Source organism: Dipodomys merriami, unplaced genomic scaffold (genome assembly GCF_024711535.1).
Source record: "Dipodomys merriami isolate MVZ:Mamm:240054 unplaced genomic scaffold, mDipMer1.0.p SCAF_3, whole genome shotgun sequence".
Lineage (NCBI taxonomy): Eukaryota > Metazoa > Chordata > Mammalia > Rodentia > Heteromyidae > Dipodomys > Dipodomys merriami.
In genome coordinates, this window is record NW_027204492.1 from 28,860,098 (window position 1) to 28,884,838 (window position 24,741).

Below are 24,741 nucleotides of genomic sequence, written 5' to 3' on the forward strand. Positions count from 1 at the left end.
TTTCTTTCTTTCTCCTTTCATGTTCCTAATCTGCATGGTGCCAGAGAGAAATGATGGCAGCATCAATCTGTATCTTTGGGCAAACCATTCAACAAGTATTTATAGAGTAAAAATGAGAAAAAGTGACCATTGTTTAAAAAAAAATGGAAGCCTGGCACCTGTAATCCTAGCTACTCAGGAACTGAGCTCTGAGGATCACAGTTCAAAGCCAGCCTGGCCAGGGAAATCTATGAGACTCTTATCTCCAATAAAGTACTCAGACAAATCCGGAGGCGCTGTGGCTCTCAAGTGTTAGAGTGCTAGCCTTAAGCACAAAGAGGCACAGGGACAGTGCCCAGGCCCTCAGTTCAAGCTCCAGGACCAGAAAAAAAAGACTAGGTGGGGAGATACACACACACACACACACACACACACACACACACACACACACACACACACACACACACACACACACACACACACACACACACACACACACACACACACACACACACGTGCATGTCAAGAGAAGCTTTAGTCAGGGTAGATCAAAATTAAGAGGTAAAACCTGTGCAAGCTAAGGGTTGTTGGGGATTCCTGTGGCTCTGGAGATCAGAGGTGAGCTGCTCCACTCTGGGAATACAATAGAGGGCTGCCCTGGGCTCAGAGGTGCCATGAAGGGATGCTAGGAGTGGTCCTCCTGTGGAGCTTACCCAGTTGTCAACTACGCAGAGGCAGAAGATATTTCTTTGTTGGGGGCAGGAGGGGTGGGGGAGAGAGGCATCCTGGAGCTTGAACTCAGGGCCTGGGCACTGTCCCTGAGCTTCTTTTGTTTCAGGCTAGCGCTCTACCACTTTTGAGCCACGGTGACACTTCTGTTGTTGAGTTTTTCTTTCTGGTAGTTTGGTGTTTGTTTTTTTTTTTTTAATTGGAGATAAGAGTCTCACAGACTTTCCTGCCCTGGCTAGCCTTGAACCATGATCCTCAGATCTCTGCCTCTTGAGTAGCTAAGATTACCAATGTGAGCCACTGGATCCCGGCTTCTGGTTTCTTTCTAGAGGCTGAGGCTTAAAACAATCATCTAGTGGTGGGGTTGGAAGTGGTGGAGACATGGAAGCTGAGGAAAGAGCTCTGTGCCTCCACCACTGTCACCAGAAGACAAGTGCGGGCGCCAGGGAGCACGGGGTGAGGGGACTGGTGGTGACTGTAAGGTCAAATTGTAGAGTCATTAGCCAGGCAGTGGTGGCTCCCACCTGTGATCCTAGCCACTCAGGAGGCTGAGATGGAGGACTGTGGTTCTAAGCCCAGGCAGGAAATCCCATGATACTCAAGTCTCCAATTAATCCCCAGAAAAATGGGAATGGAGCTGTGACTCAAAGTGGTAGAGAGCTAGCTTTGAGTGAAAACTAAGGGACAGCACTCAGGCTGTGAGTTCAACTGACAAGGAAAAAAAAAAGTTCAGTCATGAAAGGAGTAGGAGCAAAAGGCCAAAGAGGAGCTTAAAGGGTTTTTCTGCAGAGAAGCACTTCAACCCAGGGAGAGCTTCTTGAGCACTTGGTCACCACCTTTCCCTCAGAACTTCAACCTGGGCTCCCTTTGTCTCCACTTAGTGGGCCATCCATTGCTAGCATAATTAGGACCTTAAGGGCCTTCTCTGGGGAGCCCCCGTCCTGCCCCCACCAACCTATGCCAATTCTTGTACAATCCAGCCCAGGGTTTTGCATGAATCCCTTGGTCCTGATTCTTACAAGGCTTCCTGCCCCTGACAATTTGCATGGGAGTCCCTGTAGTTCCTTGAGCCACACAGCAGCTCTATGCTTCTCTTCTGGCATACCAGCTCCCATTGCTACTGCATACGCTGTCCTCTTAAGCAGTGTGGGCCCTCCATTACCTGGGAATCCCTCAAGAACCCCAGACTCACCCATTCACTTCACTCTGTGTCTCCTTTGCACACTACCTGTACCCTCTTCCACTCTTCCACTCTCTTCCATTACATTTCATTCTCTTCCTGCTCCTAAATGCTCAGCCCTGTCCTGCTCACAAAACATAGGATCCATATGGTCTAAGATCACATTGTCCTCTCTTGTCATCCTTCAAATGGAGGTCAGTAGATGATCCAGGGTGGGCTTCTGTGAGGCCAGCTCCTAGGAAAGTCTCCCTTTTCCGTCCCTTCCCCACACATATCCTCCACTCTCCTCTAATGGCGACTGGGGCTTCCTGGCTGGCTGATTCCCATGTTTTTTCAAGTGACCTGGGTATGGGATTTTTTCTTTTTTTGGGGGGGGTGTCCAGTCATGGGGCCTGAACTCTGGGCCTGGGCGCTGTCCCTCAGCTCTTCAGCTCAAGGCTAGTGCTCTACCACTTGAGCCACAGCGCCACTTCCGGCTTTTTTCTTCTTTGCTTATGTGGTGCTGAGGAATTGAACCCAGGGCCTCATGCATGCAAGGCAAGCTCTCTACCACTGAGCCACCTTCCCAGCCCCTGGGGTTGTTTTTCAACCTGCCTTATGAAAGCGATCTTGGGTTCCAGTGGGGTTAGTTGGGAGTCCTGTAATCTGTAACAGAGCTGAGCCTGCTGGTGCTGAGCTCCCAAGAGTTGTTCTTTTCTCTTTCCCTCATTGGGGAGGGGGCAGAGGGTGGTGTCAGTCCACAGATGAGATTCCTTGTCAACAGAATGTTGTCTAGAAGCAAGGCACCAGTGGCTCATGCCTGTAGTCTTCACTACTCAGGAGGCTGAGTCTGAGAATCATGGTTAGAAGCCAGCCTGGGAAGGAAAGTCTGTGAGACCCTTATCTCCAATAACTTCCAAATACATTGGAAGTGGAGCTGTGGCTCAAGTGGTAGAACACTAGCTATAATCTAAAAAGCTCAGGGACAGTGCCCACACAGTGAGTTCAAGCTCCAGGACCGTGGCACCTTAAAAAAATGTCCAGAAGCTGCTGCAGAAATGTAAGGAATCCACCCAGGGGAGAACTTCCCTTCACCAAAGTGAACAGGAGCGGAACCCTTGGGATTCTCTTGTTGGGCACATAGCACTGGACATCCTCCCCCACCCCACTCCTCTAGCTTCAACAGGAAAGTAATCAGTGGTGTATTGTCAATTAATGCAGGTCATAATTTGGCTCTATGAGGTAGGGGACAGGTCAGTTGTGGTAAAGGGACTTTTTCTCTTTGGGAAATATTTCAGCACATTTCTTCTTCTTTGTTCATCTGCAATGAAGCTGATTGAAAAAAAATCCTCAGACTATGACCCTGCCCCTTTATAGCTTTTCAGTATATTTTTTCTTTCCCTTTACATCTTCTTAAAATACTATCACAGAGACGTTAAATAATACCACAGAGACATTAAGGTAGATGTTGTTATACATACATATGTATGTATGTATTGTATTTTTTTACAGACATAGAAGGCCACAACATGTATCATTTGGTGAAAAAATACAGCATATAGAATAGCACTTATATTGAGTCACTTATCTATAATATAGAGCTATCTGTGTACATAGGCATAGAGAAATATCTAGAAGGACATTTACCAAAGGGTGGAGAGTTCTAGATCACTTGTACATCACCTTTTTATAATTTTCTCTAATAGTTGAACACTTAACAATGAAAGATGCCATTTTCATCAAGAGAACAAAGCAATCAAGGAAATGGGCACACACAGAAAACAGGATCTTCAGCAATGGGGAGAAAAAGCAAGGATGGATTACAGGCCATCTTCTTTCACTCTACTGGTTGCTATTCAAGACCCTTTCTCTATACAAAAGAAAACTGCTTTTCAGATTAATTCATGCAAGTTAGACATCCCCTCCTCTAATTTCCTAGTCAGGAGCTCATTTAAGGCTGGGGGCCAGCACCATACTGTAGCTCACAGGGGCCATAGGGTTTGACAGGTCTTGGCCCCTGCTCTCTATGTGTCAGCTCCTGTAGGGTGATGATCAGATTCTCAAAAACTTGGGTCTTGTTGCTATTGTCACAGGTTTCTTTTGAGTGACCCTCCTCACCACAAGAAGTACAGCCCCTTGTGTGTTTTCGCTTCCTGGCTCTCCGCCCATCACCATGGCTGGTGGAGGGAGACTGAGTGGCGGAAGTGCTGGGGGAATCAATGAGCAGCACTTGGTCCTGATAGATGTCTGGGATGGGAGGGGAAGCCAAGGATGAGAGCGGAGGGTCCTCAGATTCTACCAGAATCACATCCTCATCAGAGTCATCCTGGGTATCGTCTATCTCTATCACATTGCAGTCAGCACTGCTCATGGCGATTTGGGAGTTGTCCTCAAATATCACGGGGCTGCTTACATTCTCCACCTCTGACTCAGATCTTTTGGGCTGCTTTGGTGTAATAAATGTGTCATCCCAATCTTCCTCCTCCCGTATCATCCTGATTAGCTCCAGGAAATCAGGAAGCTGCTCTGGCTCATTTGCATACACCCTGAGAAGCCCCTTAAGCCTGCAGTGCAGGTCCCTACTCAGCTCAGCCCCTACCAGGAACTGGTGCAGGCGAGTCTGGTTGGCATCTCTCTCGCACAGGACGCCTGCCTGGATAGCATTTTGGAGTTGCACTTCTAAACGGATCACATAAAGGGAGGCTTTCTCCCCCTGTGCCTGGAGCGTGTTTACAAATTTACCATGAGCAGTCACCGTGCTTTCAGACTCACCGAACACCAATTTCATTGCCTGCAAAAAATCTGCCACACTTAGATTAGGGTTGGCAGCCTGGAGCAAACGCATGACCTCGCGGGCAGGACCCCTGAGCGTTTTCATCAAACGCTTGAGCTTCTCTTCCTCAGGTATATTCCAATCTGGCAGGACCCCATTGACTTGGATCAGCCAGTTTTCAAAGGTTTCTTCCCCCGGGACTGGCACTGCCTTCCCTGAGAACAATTTCAGGTTTCTCTCTGCTATGTAGGCCATCAAAGGGCCAAGACTTCTCCCCAGGGATCTCAGCAAGGAATGGGCCCAAGGAGGCATGGCTGCATTTTGCCCCCGGTTGGCACCCACGTGTGCAAGGATGCTTGCCATGCCTGCTGATGACACAGGATCTCAATACAGAATTCCTGGGCTTTTATGGGGCGGGGGTGGGAGGGGGCTAATTTGCAGGTGTGCAGGGGATTCTGTCCTCCTCTTATTCCAGTAGGGTCTGTAAAGAAAAAAAAGGGGGGGGCAGTTAATAAGAGACATACTGTAGCTGTGTTCACTCCTTACCTCAATAGCCTGCATTACAGGGTCCCCGGCCCCCCCCCCCCGCCTCCTCTTAAAAAAATATCCTGCAAGAGATGGGCAATGATAACCTCCTGTTGCTCGTCTCAGGTGGCTTCTAGGCTCGCTGGGCGCTTTATGCAGCCAAATCCACCCCCACCCCCGCCTGCGCCCCCAAGTCCTTCGAAGGGAATGGCAACTGTTGCTTCGAATTCTATCTAGCTTGAACAGTATATAGAATCGACAGTGAGACTCTCATAAGCAAGCACAGCAGTCGCAGATGCGTAGAAATCACAGAGGATCTCAGTGATTGCATCATCTGGCCTCAGCCACACCCCCTTGTGACCTCCCCACCCCTGTGGTAATTCTCAGATCCTTTACAGATGCAGAAATGAGTGCACCTTTATTTCCAGCTGGTGAAATCTGTACTCTTCGTAAGAAAGCTTGCTTCTGGGGTCCGGGTCGACCACAGTCCGCAGGATTCACAGATTCGGTGTGCTCCAGGTGTCCAAACTGCGCCACAGGGGAGGCGGGCAGGGGGTGGAGGGTCGGAGGTAGTGTTGCGCGTCATCCCGCTGCTCCCTCCTCCCCCTCCCTTTCCCCGCCTCTGCAGTCGCCAGGCAGAAAATTCCCTCTCCCACCTTCCCTCAAACGATCCTCAACGACCCTTCCCCATTTGATCCCGTGCCAGCATTGCCTACCAGATCTACAAGCAGTTGCACACAATTCGAGGTCAGATTCCGTTTAGATCGGCTGCTTTAGAGAAATGGAATAGGACTTGGACACACCCACCCACATAGTCCTCCCCAGGAAGATGTGATGAGGTGCAAAGGGGGGTTCAAAATAAGAGGAGGGGGGAGTCCAAGGCAAACTCGAGTCCTTCTCCCTCCTCTCCTGCGTGGCTTCTTCTTCCCTTCCCCCAATGCAAGCACATCTTACCCACTCTGCAGCAACCAGGTGAACCCCACCTCCTCCCTCAAAGCTGCCAGGCTTTGCGGGTGCTCCTTCCCTTACCTCGCAATTGCCGATTCTCCAAACCCTGTGCCACCCAGGACTGCCAGCTTCCCCCCCCTCACGTCTCCCCATACCAGGAAATCAAATCCCCCCCCAACTTTACCTCCACGCAGCTGGTGGGCTGAGGACGTTTGGGAGCCTGGTTTCAGCCTACTGGTCCTGCAACCCTGCTTGGGGTCGGGGGGAAGACGCGCGCCGCTCTTGCCGTTAAGCGATCCGGGGGCGTAGGGGGAGGGAAAGGGGCTGCTTCGCACGGCCACCCAGAGAAGGGTACCCGAGTCCAAGCAGCACGGTTCCCAAGGCAGCCGCGGCTGCTTTTATCTTCTGACCACGATGACAGCAGAGTGTGACGAACAGGCCACTGCAGCCAATCAGTGGAGTGCGGGGGCGGGCGACTGGCTCAGGTTTGACCAGGGTACCCAAGAGGAGGGGGCCCGGGAGGACGGAGCAACAGGCTCAAGGAACAAGTGAACCTCTTGGATACAGGAAGCCAATTGCAGAATTTAAGACTCTTTCTTCCTCCCTCTATCCTTCCTTTCTCCCTTGAGTCAATTCTGTGTCTTGAGACTAAAGGCATGAAACTTGACATAGAGCCAAGTGCGAATGGCTCATGCCTGTAATCCTAACTACTCAAAAGGCTGAGATCTGAGCATTGAGGTTCAAAGCCAGCCTGTGCAGGAAAGTCTGTGAGACTCTTATCTCCAATTAACCTCAAAAAGCCAAAAGAAGTGGAGCTGGGGCTTAAGTGGTAGAGTGTTAGCCTTGAGCACAAACCTTCAGGAACAAGCTGGATGCTGGTGGCTCACGCCTATACTCCTAGCTACTCAGGACGCTGAGATCTGAGGATCTGAGGATCACGGTACAAAGCCAACCCAGGCAGGAAACTCCATAAGACTTATCTCCAATGAACCACCAGAAAACCGAAAGTGGTGCTGTGTGGCTCAACTGGTAGAGTGCCTAGCCTTGAGCTAAAGAGCTCAGGGACAATGCCCAGGCCCTTATAGCATGGTAAACAGGCTCTATTTGGAGCTAAATATCATCAGGAGAAGTGATGGCCAGCTCAGAGGGTGAAGATACTGAATAAAGTTGAAATACTTTATATGAATATGTGAAAGAAGAGTGAAAACTGTTGAGATTGCTTTAAGAGAGGAGTAGGGAAATGAGGGACAGTGATGCATGGAGTTTGATCAGGGTATATTGTATATATGTAGGTATGTAATATATGTATGTAATGCATTTATGTGTGGAAATGTCACAATGAAACCCCCTTTGTACAACTGATGTATGCTAACAAAAATCTTTTGAGGGGCTGGGAATGGGACTTAGTTGAAGAGTACTGGATAGCATGAATGAAGCCCTGGATTCAATTCCTCAGCACCACATAAATAGAAGAGGCCGGAAGTGGCACTGTGGCTCAACTGGTAGAGTGCTAGCTTTGAGCAAAAGAAGCTCAGGGACAGTGCCCAGACCCAGGACTGGCAAAATAAATCTTTTTAAAATGGGCAAAGGATCTTAGTAGGCATTTCTCCAGAACATGAAAATGGCAATAAATACATGAAAGGCTGCTCCATATCATTGGACATCACACAAATGCAAATTTAATCCAGAATGAAACACTACTTAATGCAATTAGCATAGCTATAATAAAGAAATACAGTAACAGGTGTCTGCAAAGAAGTTAGAATCCTCAAATATTGTGGATTGGATTGTAAAATGGTGCACTCATTTTGGAAAACAGTTGAGAATTTCCTCAAAAGTTAAATATAGAATCACCATATGAGTCAACAATTCCATTTCTAAGTGCATATCCAAGAGAGATGAAAACATGTCTATACAAAACTGTGCACTAACATTCATAGCAGTATATTAATGATAATAATAGCCTAAAGTAGAAGCAATCCAAATGTCCATCCACTGATGAATGGACAAAAGGAAAAAAGTACCAATTAATGTTCATAGATGAATCATGAAAACAATGTGAGAGGACAAACAGAAAAGAGCACATTTTGTCTGATTCTGTTTACATACAATGGTCAAAGATACAAATACACAGAGACAGGAAGTACATTAGTGATTGCTATGGGCTTCAAGAAGAAGGAAAAGAGGGTGATTACTAATGGGTACATTATTTTTTTCTTTTGTTTTGTTTAGTCATGGGCTTGAACTCTGGGCCTGGGTGCTGTACCTGAGCTCTTCAGCTCAAGTTGAATGCTCTGCCACTTGAGCCACAGTGCCACTTCTGGTTTTCTGGTGGTTAATTGGAGATAAGAGTCTCACAGACTTTCCTGCCCAGACTGGCTTTGAACCTCAATCCTCAGATCTCAGCCTCCTGAGTAGCTAGGATTACAGATGTGAGCTACCAGCGCCCGGCTTATTATTTCTTTTTTTCTTTTTTTTTTATTGTGAAAATACCGTACAGAGGGGTTACACTTATATGGACAAGGTATATTATTTCTTTTTACTATGATTAAAATAATCTAAAATTGATCATGATTATGGTGGTCCAGCTCTGAATTTATTTTAAAAAACGAACTACATAAATTAAAAAAATGAATTTGTGTTATTTACAGTGTATCACAACAAAGCCCGCTTTTCAAAAAAGAATTATGGTAGTATGCACCTGTGTATATGAAGCTCAGACCTGGGAGAGATAAAGTATACTGTTTGTACATGCATATAGATATGATAAAGCTAAAAGGAAACAAGAACGATTACTATAAAAAGATAGTGAGAGTCAGATGCCAGTGGGTCATTCCTGTTATCCTATTCAGAAAGCTGAGATCTGAGGATCATGGTTTGAAGCCATTCTGGGCAGGGATGTTTGTGAGACTCATCTCCAATTAACCACCAAAAAGCTGGAAGTGAAGGCAAGATTCAACTGGTAAAGCACCAGCCTTAAGCAATAAAGCTAAGGGACAGGACCCAGGACCCAGGCCCTGAGTTCAAGCTCCCGTACACACACACACACACACACACACACACACACACACACACACACACACACACACACACACACACACACACACACACACACACACACACACAGAATAGTGGGGCTGAGGATGTAACTTAGTGATAGAGCATTTGCTAGCATGTACAAGGCTCTGGGTTCCATACTCAGTAGTGCAAAAAAAAATGTTGAATGTTTCTTTTTTTTGTTGTTGGTCGTGGGGCTTGAACTCTGGGCCTGGGTGCTGTCCCTCAGCTCTTCAGCTCAAGGCTAGCAATCTTGTTGAATGTTTCTTAAGGATAATATTTAAAATGCAAAAATAACAAATAAAGTTGAATAATGCCAGACTGTCTAGCCCATATATCTAAAATATTGATAAATTAAATGTCTCTCAAAAGAAGTAGAGATGGAAAGAAAATTAAGTAGAGGGCTGGGAAAGTGGCTCAGTGGTAGAGCTCAGAGTGCATGCCTGAGGCCCTGGGTTCGATTCCTCAGCACCACATAAGCAAAAAGAAAAAAGCCGGAAGTGGCACTATGGCTCAAGTGGTAGAGCACTAGCCTTGAGCTGAAGAGCTGAGGGACAGCGCCCAGACCCAGAGTTCAGGCCCCACGACCAGACCCCCCCCCCAAAAAAAAAAAAAAGAAAAGAAAAGAAAAGAAAATTAAGTAGAGAGAACAATGAACTCTAGAAGGCTTTCAAGAGGGAAGGACTTTGCTGGCTCTAAAATGTCCTCATTATGAGTTTTACATGTAGCCACCAGGTGGAAGCAGTGTGTCACTCGTGATCTGGAAGCGCTTGAGTACTCTGCTTTGCCATTGAACTTGTCATCTCATGATTGCTCCCATAGCAAGCTTAGCTTTGGGGTTTTCTTACCTGTCTTGAGAGGGCTTTGCAATGTCTTCTTTGATCCTTCTTTACAGCTGTTCTCCTGTCATTACCAATCCTGAGTGTTCTCAGCCCTACTGGAAATCATGATAATAATGTTCTTTCCAGCACTTTATAGACAATAGATCCAAAATAGATTTCATATCTTTTAGCCACTCCTCCATTTCTTTTTATCATTTTTCTGTACGTTTTAGTCTGTTTGAGGTAAAGTCTTGCTATGTAGCCCAAGTTAGCTTCAAATCATGATCCTCTTGCCTCAGCCTAACTGCTGGAATTTCAAACATGTTCCACCATATCTGGCTCTTTGTATCATTTTTTATCATCTTCCATCAAACTGTGGTGACTCCCATCTCTAAACAATTTCAGATCCGCACCTTCACTCCAGTTTTCCTGACATAAAGCATATCCTGGCCATTTCTTACTTAATATTATAGCTTATTTGCTTATCTTCATCATTTTCCTCTCACAACCCATCTTGCTATTAGGATCTACACCTTAATTCAAACCCCACTAAGGAGAGAGACCCTCTTTTGTTAATTTTTTTCATTTTCTACCCATCATTAAAGTTTATCTCAACTCCTCCTTTAAGAATATGTTTCTGGTCCCAACATCCCCATCACTCTTTTCATTGTCTATCCACTATACTTTTGAACAGTTTGCCTTGTTGATTATGTGTTGTTGATCTATCTGAGGAGCTCCCTCCAGCCTTTAGGCAGGGATAGTAACTCAACAGGACAATAGCTTCAGTACTCAGGATTTTCCCTCTGAGCCCCAAACCAGCCTCCAAATTCTTCTCAGAACAGTACTCAAAGCAGAACTTGACAACAAGAGAAAACACATCTGTCATTCCTGAGGGCAAGAATATATATAATATTCTATATTTTATATAGAATATGTATATAATATACATATTACATAATGTATTGTATATTATCTATTATATAATACATTATTTTATATTTATTTTACATTTATTGTATTTATGTACACTATATTGATATAATATAGCATATTAAATATGTGTAAATATACTTAAAGGTTTCTTGAATAAATGTATTTAGAAAGTCAAATGGGAATAGCTCAATAGTTATATACATATGACCATATAAAATGATGCTAATTGAAATGAACTCCAAGATAAGGAAACAAAGGTTTTTTTTTTTTTTAATGTACTGTGTGAAGTTATTTTTCTTTTCTTTCATTTTTTCCCATTTGGTTTATCCCCTGTTGTCACTGTTTTTTATTTTGGTACCCTGTGTCTTGGATATATGTTTATCTGATTTGGGGAAGAGAAGGGGAATCACAAAATGGTGAGACAAAGGAAAAGGGTGAACCAATGCAACAGCAATAGTCACAAGACACTATGTTGGAAATAAACTCTATAACCTGGTGGGGAAGAGGAGTCAGGGAGGAGGGAAAGTGGGAGAAAACGAGGGAAGGAGGTAACAGTGTTCCACAAGAAATGTACTCATCACCTTACTTATGTAACTGTAACCCCTCTGTATAGCGCCTTTACAGTAAAATACAAATTTCAAAAAAGGCAAGTGGAATAGAATACTTCCCAAACTCCTAGTTCAATGTAATCAATCAAAAGTTAGCAAGACTCTATCTACAAAACAAGCCTGGCATAGTGGCACAAAACTGTGCCCTCTCCCCCCCCCCCCAGCTACTGAAGAATCTAGAGACCTTATCTGAAAACAAATTGAAATGCAAAAAGACTGGATACATGGCTCAAAGTCCTGGGTTTGAACCCCAGTACTACAAGAAGGGAAGGTGGCTGCAACATTTTGGCCTTAATTTAGGCTGAAGTACTCTCTTTTAATAGTGCATGTCCAACATATCTATATTGGTCTTGATCTTATGTGAAGACACATCACATAAAACAGATATGATCTGTGCTGCTGTTTGCAAAAATATCCCCTAGATGTGTTAGAAGCTGGCATTTACACATGTGGGCACTCACAAGAGTTGTGTTTTGCATTTGGTGATGGGGTTGGAACCCAGGACCTTATGCATGCTAAGTACACACTCTGTTACTGAGGTACCTCCCAAGTCTAGTTTTTTTCTTTTTTCTTTTCCTTTTTCTTTTGCTGGTCCTGGGGCTTGAACTCAGGGCCTGGGCGTTGTCCATGAGTTTTGGTTCTTAAGGCTTGCACTCTACCATTTGAGCCATGGCTCCACTTCTGACTTTTTGTGGTTAATTGGAGATAAGTCTCCATGGACTTTCTTGCTTTGAACTGTGATCCTCAGATCTCACCCTCCTCAGTAACTAGGATTTCAGGTGGAAGCCATGGGTGCCTGGTACCACTTCCTGAATTTTTTAAAAAAAATTGGAGATAAGAGTAGTAGTCTCTCAGATTTTTCTGTCTGGCTTGGCTTTGAATGGTGATCCTAAGATCTAAGATCTCAGCTTGCTGAGTTGGTAGGATTACAGGTGTGAGCAACTGGCTCAGGGCCCCAGCAAAAGAAGAAATAAAACTCTCCCTCTTTGCAGATGACATGATCTTGTATTTAAAGAATCCCATAGACTCCACTCCCAAATTACTCAAGCTGATTCAAAACTTTGGCAAAGTAGCAGGGTATAAAATTAACCCCCCAAAATCAGTGGCTTTTCTGTATGCCAACAATGAGAAAAGTGTGGCTGAAATTAGGAAAGCAACTCCATTTGTAATAGCCCCACAAAAAATAAAATACCTAGGAATTAACTTAACCAAAGAAGTGAAGGACCTCTATGATGAAAACTTTAAAATCTTGAAAAAAGAAATCAACACAGAACTTAAAAAAAGGCAAAACCTCCCATGCTCCTGGATTGGCAAGATTAACATCGTGAAAATGGCAATACTTCCCAAGGCTATCTACAAATTCAACGCGATACCTATCAAAACTCCAACCTCATTCTTCAAGGAAATAGAAGAGGCAATCCAAAAATTCATATGGAACAATAAAAGACCCCGAATAGCAAAAACACTCCTCAACGGAAAGAACACTGCTGGAGGAATATCAATACCAAATTTCAAACTCTACTATAAAGCCATAGTAATCAAAACAGCTTGGTATTGGCGTAAGAATAGACCTCAGGACCAATGGAATAGAATTGAAAACCCAGAAATGAACCTACAGACCTATAGACATCTAATCTTCGATAAGGGAGCTAAAACAATAGAATGGAAGCAAGACAGCCTCTTCAGTAAATGGTGCTGGCAAAATTGGTTAACTACTTGTAGAAAACTAAAGCTAGATCCTTATATATCACCCTGCACCAGAATCAACTCCAAATGGATCAAAGACCTCGGAGTGAAAACAGACACTCTGAAAACATTACAGGATGGAATAGGAGAAACCCTAGGTCTCCTTGGCACAGGCCAAAATTTTCTGAATAGAGACCCGGAAACACAACAAATCAAAGAAAGGTTGGACAAATGGGATTGCATAAAGTTGCAGAGCTTCTGCATGGCAAAGGACATAGCTAGCAAGATCAATAGAAAGCCCACGGATTGGGAGAAGATCTTTACTAGCCATACAACGGACAAGGGTCTCATATCTAAAATATACTTGGAACGCAAAAAATTAAATCCCCCAACAACAAATTCTCAAAGAAACAACTGCCCAATAAATAAGTGGGCTAAAGACTTGAAGAGAAACTTCTCTGAAGAAGAAAGAAGGATGGCCAATAGACACACGAAGAAATGCTCAACCTCCCTAGCCATAAAAGAAATGCAAATCAAAACAACATTGAGATACCACCTCACTCCAGTTAGAATGGCAAAAATCAAGAACATTAACAACAACAGATGCTGGAGGGGATGTGGACAGAAGGGAACCTTACTTCATTGTTGGTGGGAATGTAAACTTGTTCAACCACTTTGGAAAGCAGTATGGAGGTTCCTCAAAAGACTTCACATAGAGCTCCCCTATGACCCAGCAATCTCACTTTGGGGCATTTACAAACATGACCACACTAAAGCTACCAGCACAACTATGTTTATTGCAGCCTTATTTACCATAGCTAAGATATGGAACCAAACCAGATGCCCCTCAGTAGATGAATGGATCAAGAAAATGTGGTATATATACACAATGGAATTCTATGCCTCCATCAGAAAGAATGACATTGCCCCATTTGTTAGGAAATGGAAAAACTTGGAAAAAATTATATTAAGTGAAGTAAGCCAGGCCCAAAGAAACATAGGCCCCATGGTTTCCCTTATTTGCAATATCTAGTATATGTATGAGTCAAGTGGAAAAGGTCAGATAATGTGATGTTAGGAAAATGAACCCTTAGATATGTATTTTAATGTTTTTTTTCTTTCATGCATGTGTTTCTAACGCATTTATAAGATTATTTCTTTGTTGCTTTGTATGTCCCTCCCCCATAGTATAACCCCTGCTTTCACTATATTTGATGTCAGTATAACTTGTGGAGGAGATGGGGAAAAACCAGTTGTTTAAGGATACAGGTGGACCTGTTGCAACAATAAGTACAAGTTGTCAAGTCCAAAACGAGCTTTACAACGTCGGTGGGGGGGGGGGGAGGGGAAAGATTGGGATTGTGGGGGGGGAGGCTGGGAAGGGATGTGAAGGGTAAACAAAGGAGGAGGCTGCAATGCTTGGCAAGAAATGTATGCATTATCCTGCCCATGTAATTGTAACCCCTCTGTACAGTATGTTCACAAATAAAATAAAATAAAATTAAATTAAAAAAAGAAAGACAATGTCTTGTTTTTTTAAAAAATTTAAAATGTCAAGGGTAAATGTGAATTTTCCCTTCTTTTATACTGCCACAGATGTCTTTACAGTGCTTATAAAGAACGTTTGGAATCCTATGAGGGGTTAAACATTTCACAACAGCAACCTAGAAGGGGGAAAGGGAGTTACTTTTTGGTGACAGAGCCATATTACTATGTGCTGATATAATACAAAGTTGAAGGCCAAACAATCATTTTTCCCACATGCTTGCCTCTGTATAGCACAAAGCCCAAGTATTAAAGCTCCACCATGCACTTTACTGAATTCTGATTTCATCAAATAATAGAAAAGAGACAATGGGGGAAATATGAACATTAACTGAATATTTGGTAACATTTTGCTACTTTTGTTAATTTTTTTTGTCAGTCGTGGGGCTTGAACTCTGGACCTGGGAACTGTCCCTGAGCTCTTCAGTTCAAGGCTAGCATTCTACCACTTGAGCCACAGTGCCACTTCCGGCTTTTTCTGCTTATGTGGTACTGAGGAATTGAACCCAGGGCCTCATACATGCAAGGCATGCACTCTACCACTGAACCACCTTCCCAGCCCCACCAGGGCTGGCTTTGAACCATGATTCTTAGATCCCAGCCTCCTGAGTAGCTAGGATTACAGGTGTGAACCACCAGTGCTCAGCACTTTTGTTAATTTTTAGTGTAATAAAGACGTTGAAAAGTTGTTTATGAAGAAATCTGTGTTGCCCAGGCTGGTCCTGAACTGGGCTTAAGAGATCCTCTACCCTTAGCCTCTAGAATAGCTGGGACTACATGTATGACCCACTCTACCCTTCTGATTTTTTAAAATAAAAAAAGTTCCTTAGTTTGTAGAGATAAATACTTAGGGATACAGATGTATTTCCAACCAATTTTGTGTTGCATTTACCCCTCCAGTGTTCTGCTTTTATCATTTTGGTTTTTTTTACCCATATAAGTGTACCTAACAGATGCGGAAGACCAGAAATAAAATATTTTCCTGTTGCTAATGGTACAGGTATGACCACTATGAAAGACAGTTAAAAGACAAAGAATGTTCAGGATTGAGATAAAAACCAAAATTATCTAGCACATCCAAAATGTCAAGAAAAATACTTCCTTGAAGTACAATCAGACTAAGAGTTAGCTAACCACATTGAAGTCTGAAAGAAATCAGATTTCTGAAGTAAGCATTCCTATACTTTTGTTTTCTTCAACAACTACTATAGCGGCACCATGATATGCTAGTCATCTGAGCATAAAGTTGCACTTTGAAAAGAGCAGGAGCCCAGGATAATTTGAAAGTGGTAAATTACTCTGGAAAGCGAATCTGTTTCATCTTTCTGGCTCCTTACTCCCTTTGAGACAAGGTCAGTGTGTTTGTGGCTACAGGAATCTATTTTCCATAGATCTATACATATTTATGGACTTTAAGTTCATCAAGATTCATTGTACTCATAACCTGACATGTTGAATTGAAACCCCTTTGTACAATTGAATATGTTTTTAAAAAATGTCCTCCATTAAATGGGGTTTCTTAAGCAAACAACTGTACTTAACTGGAGATGGATTTCCAGAATATTCATGGATAATTATAAACATATAAAAATATTCTGACCAACCAGTGGCTCACACCTGTAATCCTAGCTACTCAGGAGGCTGAGAGCTGAGGATTTTGGTTTGACACTCTTTGACACTCTTATCTCTAACTATGGGGTAGTGGTGGTGGTGGTAGGAGGGCTGGAAGTGGAGCTGTGGTTCAACTAGCTAGCCCTGAGCAAAAGAAGCTTAAGGACAGCACCCAGACCCTAAATTAAAGCCCCAGGACCAACACACACACACACACACACACACACACACACACACACACACACACACACACACACACACACACACACACACACACACACACACACACTATCAGCACCCAGACCCTAAATTAAAGCCCCAGGACCAACACACACACACACACACACACACACACACACACACACACACACACACACACACACACACACACACACACACACACACACACACACCCAATATCAGCAGTCCTGCCCTTACCTTAAGAGTTTAGATACTGTAGACAGAGTAACAACATCCAGTCTCTGAGTTCAAGCTTCAGGATTGGCATGTGAGCACACCCCCACACCCCCCCCACAAGGTAAAATAGATTCCTACTTTTACAATATTTATTCTTTTAACTCAAAACTGTGCCCTAACAGTCACCCTAATATTTTCCCCAAAATAAGACCAAAGGAGAACATTTAGGTGACATATAAAAAGACAGTATTTATTTGACTCAAGCATTCATAGAAGTTTAACAAAAAATGATCCCTCATTGAAGACATTACCAAAAATGTTAACATTATTTCACATAATCCCTTCAGTGCCCAGATGCAGAAAAAATATTTATCTGAATGAAAGAATAAGAATGACCCTCCCCACCATGGGTTTACTTAGGTATATGGTTAGACAAAATAGTGAATAAACGTATTAGTTTCCTACAGGTGATGTACTGGTGTCTCTGAGCGCTTCCAAGCTGGGAGACTCCAATGAACTGTACAATAAGCAGAGGCATTCCTATGATGTACTGCCCTCTTTGCCTCACCGATTTCACTGCTTTTAAAAGAGGATGGAAACAAAGTCTGACCACCCCTCTCGCTCCCATTCCAAAGCTGTGTAACGGTTGCTGAGGATTTCAAAGCATTCTCCTCCTCTACAAAATAGGCTAACAGTAAAAGTGGCTTTGAGGGAGGCCTTATTTATTTATTCTTGCTGGTCCTGGGACTTGACCTCAGTGCCTGGGTACTGTCCCTGAGCCTCTTTGTGCTCAAGACGAGTGCTCCACCTTTTCAGCCACAGCACCACTTCTGGTTTTCTGGTGGTTAATTGGAGATGAGTCTCACGGACTTTCCTGCCTGGACTGGCTGTGAACTGTAGTCCTCAGATCTCAGCCTTCAGAGTAGCTAGGATTACAGGCAGGAGCCACCAGTGCCTTGAGGCTAAGAAGTTAAATTCATCCCTCCACCAGAAAGCTAAGTTAGAGTGGAACAAAGTGGAATATACATACTAGGCCTGTGTCCCAGCCTCAGTGTGATGCCAATAAAAGCATGGGGAGGAAATACCTTTACAGTTACCATTAGCATGCACTTGAATTGCCTCTGAGATGCCAGAGCACTGCGCTCCCCTACTATAATGGAAGCAGGTTGGCATTTTTGCACAGATGTGTTTAGAGCAGAGGTCTGTTCCCTGCCCCAGGAACAGGACTCTGAATCTGTGTGTGAGAAAAAAGGGGATACTTCTCACTTCCCATTCTTGGTTTAAATTTGGAGGAAGTAAAAGAAGTAGTAGGTATAAATGTATATGTGTATTTTATGGGGATGCGGAGAATGGAACCCTAACATATGCAAAAAAATGAGTAAGTATACAGTGGAGGTCCTACAAGGTTGGCTATTAATATAACACACAAAATCTAAGTAAGCATTTGTAGGAGGGCAAAGAGGAACCCCTAGGGCCCATCTTGCAATGAATGGGAAGGATGTGCAACTATGTTTAATTCAAGCAAACAGCTAAGTTCTAAGTGAAGATAATACACATCCCCATTTAGAAAATACACAGAGAAACATCAAGAGCTGAAAAACCTCAAACATAAGAGGCCCAGGAGAAGTTAACAAAAATGCAAAGACTTAGTCACGGTTTGTCACTCTAGGCAGACTACTTGAGATGCAAATGATTCCCTGCTCCTCTTAATTTCCAATGAAAGCCAATAGGCTACAAAGACAGGGAATGAAGAAGGTGGAAAACAGTATAGGAGCTGGGGAGTTGAAAAGTCTGAGCATTGGCTGGTGGGAGATCAAGAAAGTGGTAAGATGGGGCTGGGAAGGTGGTTCAGTGGTAGAGTGCTTGCCTTGCATGCAAGAGGCCCTGGGTTCGATTCCTCAGCACCACATAAGCAGGAAAAGCTGGAAGTGGCTCTGTGGCTCAAGTGGTAGAGCATTAGCCTTGAGCTGAAGAGCTGAGGGACAGCACCCAGGCCCAGAGTTCAGGCCCCACAACCGGACCCAAAAAATAAAAAAGTGGTAAGAACTGGAAAGTCCCAACTAGATCTTAAACCCACTGGGGGCCTAGCACCAGCCAGTCAATACTTGATTTGAGTAGCAAAGGTGAAAAAAAAGAATCCATCATTAGAGACTCCTTGGTTCCAATCCTAATATCCAAGGAGTCATTCTATCTCCACTGCCCTGAAAAGTCTTGGAAAGGTATGGAATGGTCTTGGTAAAGAAGTTGCCTGGGCTTTGTGTGTTGGTTATCATCACCAGGGTAATCACTGATTGCTGAGGTTTTTCAAAGCAGAGGAAAATGCTACTCTAGTGGATGATGTTTCTGGACTTTCAAGAATTTTAATAGCTACCAACATTACTCAGTGGGATCCCAAACAATAGGCAGATACCAAATTGTATCTGTTTTGTTTGCTAGATGTTCTATGTGAGTCATGGCATTTATACTCAGAAATAGTTACCTCACACATAAAATTTCTTGATCTTATTTGACACAAAACAAGCATTCATCCCTTAGGGAGTCATCATAACTCTTGCTAAGATTAACTTAACTGCCATTAGCTTTTCCTTGGTCCTCCAGTTTGAAGACTTCTCAAAGGATGTCTACTTTTACGATTCAATAGGAATGACTCCACTTTCGTTTCCAAAGGACCCAATATTTTTACTTTGTCAGTGCACCACTCATTTGGCTCCTATGGCTGCCTGTTTCTAAAGGGTCCAGTAGTTTTAGTTTCCATTTACCAAGTTCTGGGATAACAAATGGAGAATTTGATGATACTTCACAGGATCACATTCAAAGGCAAGAATAAATTATCTCCATCACTGAGAGACTTTCTTTAGGTTTTCTATCAGCACTACCGAGTCAGTTTCTTCTTTGGACTGCTTCTCATAAATGTCGTACTTCTTCCAGTGCTGCTAGGGAGACAAAAAAAAAACAACATAGGTGATCACTTCTTTAAACAATGTTCTTTCCCTGAGCACTCAATTGCTAATTCTTCTCTTTTTTTTTTGTTATCTGTGCAAGACACCATGAATGTCATGTTTTCTTGGTTTTGTTTTTTGACCTGAGACTATTCATTGATTTGAACATTCAACAAAACAAAACAATCAGAAACAAATATTAAAGATGGAAAAGCATTTCTTGTTTATCAAGAGTAAAACAAAGTGGGACATTTCCTACATTGGAAACAGTCTTTTGAAGATAAACGAAGTGGGTAATGATGCTTTTCTTATTTTAATTACTTAATTTAGACTTTTTTGGGGGGCGGTGGTAGTCCTGAGATTTGAACTCAGAATCTCACATTTGCTAGGTAGGCTCTGCACCACTTGACTCATAGCCCAAGCCCTTTTTGCTTCTGATTATTGTTAAGGTATGGTGTCATATTTTGCCTGGGGTTGGTAGTCAATCTGTAGTCCTCCTATCTAAAGTCTTCTGAGTAGCTGAGATTACAAGTGAGAGCCACCTTTCCCAGACTCACTTGGACCCCCTTCCCTTTCCTTTTTCCTTTCCTTTTCCCCTTCCTTTCCCTTTCCCCTTTCCTTCCTTCCTTCCTTCCTTCCTCCCTCCCTCCCTTTTCCTTTCTTTCTCTTTCTTTTCTTTCTTTCTTTCTTTCTTTCTTTCTTTCTTTCTTTCTTTCTTTCTTTCTTTCTTTCTTTCTTTCTTTCTCTCTCTCTTTCTTTCTTTCTTTCTTTCTTTCTTCTCCTCTCTCTATATTTATTTATTTATTTAAAGTTAACTTTTTAGCCAGGAGCCAGTAATCTATCTGTAATCCTAGCTACTCAGGAGGCTGACATTTGAGGATGGCAGTTAGAAACCAGATGAAGCAGGAAAGTCCATGAGACTCTTATGTCCAATAAACTACAGTGGCTCAACTGGCAAAATGCTACCCTTGAACACAGAGGCCCAGGGACTAGGCCAGACCCTGAGTTCAAGTTATAAAGGTGATGCACAAAGGGGCTACAATCACATAAGTAAGGTAATGAGTACATTTCTTTTTTTTTTTTTGTCGGTCATGGGGCCTGAACTCTGGGTCTGGGCACTGTCTCTCAGCTCTTCAGCTCAGGGCTAGCGCTCTACCACTTGAACCATAGCGCCACTTCTGGCTTTTTCTGCTTATGTGGTGCTGGGGAATCGAACCCAGGGCCTCATGAATGCAGGGCAAGCACTCTACCACTGAGCCACCTTCCCAGCCCAATGAGCATATTTCTTTATGCACAGTGTCACCCTTCCCTTGCTCTCTCCCAGTACTTGGATCTTTCTTTACTTTCTTTCCACTGAAATTTGACCAATGCTCTAGAGATATTATAGACTCAAGTCAATAAAGGGCTCAGAGGCATGGCTCAAGTAGTAGAGCATATACCTAGCAAGTGTGAAGGCCCAAGCAAACCCCAAGACAGCTCAAAACAGACCAATTAACACTCAGGTAAATGGTAGTATGTAGGATGTCCTGAAAGTGTGTAATTAAAAATTTTGAAAGCCTCTGTATCAACAGCTTTATGTAACATTGTTTGTTAGATCAAGGTAATATGCATAAAGCAAGGTTGTTTTAAACCCAATTCAAACTGGTCTCATATAGTGCAAGCTCAACATCCTGGTTGGTCTTCTGAGCTCAGTTATCTCATCTGTCAAAGTTGTTGCACTAAAGCAGGAGTGGGCAAACTATGGGCCACTTGCCAAGCTGCCTGCTCTGGTGAGTAAAGTTGTATTGGAATATACACATTCATTTTGTATTGCCTGTGGTTGCTTTCATGCTATAGTGGCAGACTTAAGTTGTGACAGAGACTAACAAGCCAAAATATTTACTATCTGGGCCTTCATTTAAAAAGGCTTGCCACTCCCTGCACTAGATCATGACTAAGATCCTTTTATCTGTTCTATGGTTTACTAAGCTTATAGGAAGAAATAGAAATATACAAAATAGAAACAAGAGAAACTGTATTCAGTTGCTCCACACAGTGCAATTGGAGATGAATGGATTATGTTAGAAGCATTCAGTTTTAGAGTATATGAAGAGTGAGGAAATGCTGGTCAAAATGTCCAAATTACTCTAAACAAGTTATTTGCTAGGTGCCAGTGGCTATCACCTGTAATCCTAGCCATTCAGGAGGCTGAGATGTGAGGATTATTATTCAAAGCCAGCCTAGGCAGGAAAAGTCTTTGAGGCTCAGCTCTACCTATTAAAAAGTTGGAAGCAGAGATGCAACACAAGTGGTATAGCACTAGCTTTGAGTAAAGAGGTTTAGGGATAGTGTACAGGCCCTGAATTCAAGCCTCAGGATCAGCTCACACACACAGAGAGACACACATATACACGTGTACACCACATGCATGCATACACAAACACACACATACACAAGTTATTTGACCTTGACCCATCTAGTAGAGTGGCTAATGCTAAAAAAAAGACAATTTTTGGCTGAACTAGCTCAGAGACAACACACCTATTAAGTAGGCCCCCTGTAAAAAGGTAGATAAAGTGTGTGTGTGTGTGTGTGTGTGTGTGTGTGTGTGTGTGTGTGTGTGTGTCCATCTGTCTGTCCTGATCCTGGGGCTCGAGGCTTGAACTCAGGGCCTGGGCACTGTCCCTGAGCTTTTGTGCTCAAGGCTAGTGCTCTACCACGTAAGCCACAGGTCTACTTCCAGGTTTTTGGTGGCTAATTAGACCCAAGACTCTCACAGACTGTCCTACCTGTCCTGGCTTCCAACCACAATCCTCAGTCTCAGCCTCCCGAGTAGCTAGTATTACAGTTATAAACCAGGAGCACCTGACTAGTTCTGACTTTTTATGCATTCTTCCCTGTCATTTACATTTTCTCATATCATGTAATTTTTTATAACAGCATTTGGAAATGATAGGTTATATTTCCCATTTATCTTTGTGGACATATCTTTCTGGCATGTTTTAATTCTGCAAGATATTATTCTGTTTTTTACATTTTTACATAAAAGAGCTTCCCTGAACTTTTAGAAAGAAAATTCACCTAGGTTAGTTAGAGTTCTTTTTTATTTATTTATTTTTATTGTCAAGGTGATGTATAGAAGGGTTACAGTTACATAAGTAAGGGTTTTTTTTTCCTCCCTAATTTCATGACTGTAGAATTTCCTCTTATATAACTTTTAAGAATTGTTCAAGAGTATGGTGAATTAATTTTTGAAATCTCCTAGACCTGTTTGTCTCTATCCTTTACTTTTCTTTCACATTTATTTGCTTGTTCTTTTTCTCTTTTTTTCCCTTTCTTAGTTCTCTCTCAATTTTTGTGTCTGATGTTGCTCTGCTGGCCAGTTAGAGTCTATTGCCAGACAGAGTTTTCCCCTTGGAGTGCAGCTTTGCCCTGTTTGCATAGTGAGTTTGGAGAGTTCATATGTAAACATTGATCAGGGACATCAGGATTGTGTCCAATTTAGAGTTATTATAAAGATGCCAATAACATGCACTAGAAGCCTTTGTGTGGACATGTTTTCATTTCCTCTAGGTAAACACATAGGAGTAGGATTTCTGTGTCATGTGATAAGCATATGATTAGTTTTATAAGAAACTGTCAGGCTGTCTTTGTGGAGGTTGTAACTTTTTTGTGTTTGTTTTGTTTATGCTGGTCCTGGGCTTGAACTCAGGTCCTGGGCACTATCCCCAAGCTTTTTTTTTTTGCTCAAAGTTAGTGATCTACCACTTGAGCTACAGTTCCATTTCTAGCTTTTTCTGAGGAGATAAGTCTCAAAGACTTTTCTGCCTGTCTTTGAACTGCAATCCTCAGATCTCAGGCTCCTGAGTAGCTAGGATTACAGGTGTGAGCCACCAGTGCCCAGCTACTATCAGTTTTTTTTTTGTCAGTCATGGGGTTTGAACTCAGGGCCTGGGCTTTCTGTTCCTGACCTCTTTTGCTCAAAGCTAGTGCTCTACCACTTCCAGTTTTCTGGTAGTTAATTATAGATAACTGTCTCACGTACTTTACTGCCTGAACTGGCTTTGAACCATGATCCTCAGATCTCAGATTTCTGAATGGCTAGGATTACAAGTGTGAGCCACTGGCACCTGGCAAATAACTTGTTTCCAATAATTTGGACATTTAAGCAGCATTTTCTCATTCATTCTTTCATATACTCTAAAACTGAATGCTTCTAACATAATCCATTCATCTCCAATTGCACAGTATGGAGCAACTGAATAGTTGTTACAGGTGTGAGCTACCGGAGCCCAGCTTATCAGGCTGTTTTGTATAGTGACTGTGCTATTTTACATTTTTATCATCCAGAGCTGGTTATTCTGCACTCTCGTCATTACTTGGAATTTTCAATAAATACTTATTTGAAATTATTTTACATTTTAATTATAGCAAATGTGTTTTTAAGCAGTGTATCAGTGGTTCATACCTATAATCATAGCTGCTCAAGAGGCTGAGATCTGATGATTGCGGCTCAAATCCAGCCCAGGAAGGAAAGTTCAGGAGACTCTTATCTCCAATTAACTAGCAAACAGCCAGAAGTGGAGCTGTGGCTCAAGTGGTAGAGCACCAGCCTTGAGCAAAAAAGCAAAGGGATCCAGGCAACACTGGCTCATTCCTGGAATCTTAGCTACTCAGGAGGCTGAGATCTGAGGATCATGGTTTAAAATCCAGCCTGGGCAGGAAAATCTGTGAGACTCCTTATCTCCAAATAGCCACCAAAAAGCCAGAAGTGCTGCTGTGAATCAAGTGATAGAGCACTAGCTTTGAGCAGAAAAGGCTCAGGGTCAGTGCCCAAGCTCTGAGTTCAAGCCCCAGGACTGGCAAAAATAATAATATTTTAATAGTACTCATAAAATTAGCATTACTATATGTATAAAGGACAAAATACCAATCGGCATGTAATATTGCCATATATTAAAATGAGTTCAATGGAAATCTTAAGATGAGGTAAGACATAACAGCAAGCCAAGCTCTGGTGGCTCACACTTAT

The 24,741-nt window shown here is 42.9% G+C and overlaps 2 protein-coding genes across 7 annotated transcripts in view; both read right to left on the reverse strand.

Moving 5' to 3' along the window:
- Nucleotides 1-3,329: 3,329 nt before the first annotated feature.
- Nucleotides 3,330-6,491, reverse strand: Zcchc12 (zinc finger CCHC-type containing 12). Of its 4 annotated transcripts, none has more exons than XM_070038965.1 (4): nucleotides 6,298-6,491; nucleotides 5,882-5,933; nucleotides 5,582-5,693; nucleotides 3,330-5,121 (listed from the first exon to the last, which is right to left on the reverse strand). In XM_070038965.1, the coding sequence occupies exon 4, from the start codon at nucleotides 5,001-5,003 to the stop codon at nucleotides 3,819-3,821; it is 1,185 nt and encodes a 394-aa protein (XP_069895066.1). In that variant the 5' UTR covers nucleotides 5,004-5,121; nucleotides 5,582-5,693; nucleotides 5,882-5,933; nucleotides 6,298-6,491; the 3' UTR covers nucleotides 3,330-3,818. The 4 variants fall into 4 exon arrangements, with proteins under 4 accessions (XP_069895066.1, XP_069895064.1, XP_069895067.1 ...); XM_070038963.1 differs by having other exon boundaries at nucleotides 5,882-5,936; XM_070038966.1 differs by lacking the exon at nucleotides 5,882-5,933.
- A 10,529-nt stretch (nucleotides 6,492-17,020) lies between these two features.
- Il13ra1 (interleukin 13 receptor subunit alpha 1) overlaps nucleotides 17,021-24,741 on the reverse strand; it is a 77,284-nt gene continuing 69,563 nt past the window's right edge. For 2 of the 3 annotated variants that reach the window (XM_070039847.1, XM_070039845.1), the window contains exon 11: nucleotides 17,021-19,724. In XM_070039847.1, the coding sequence (XP_069895948.1) occupies nucleotides 19,629-19,724 (96 nt within the window). In that variant the 3' untranslated portion in view covers nucleotides 17,021-19,628. The remainder of the gene's footprint in view (nucleotides 19,725-24,741) is intronic. The other variant, XM_070039846.1, reaches the window with a different exon arrangement.

Excerpts from the sequence above, each read along its gene's own strand:
- Zcchc12 (XM_070038966.1), bottom strand. The coding sequence starts at position 5,003 with ATGGCAAGCATCCTTGCACACGTGGGTGCCAACCGGGGGCAAAATGCA.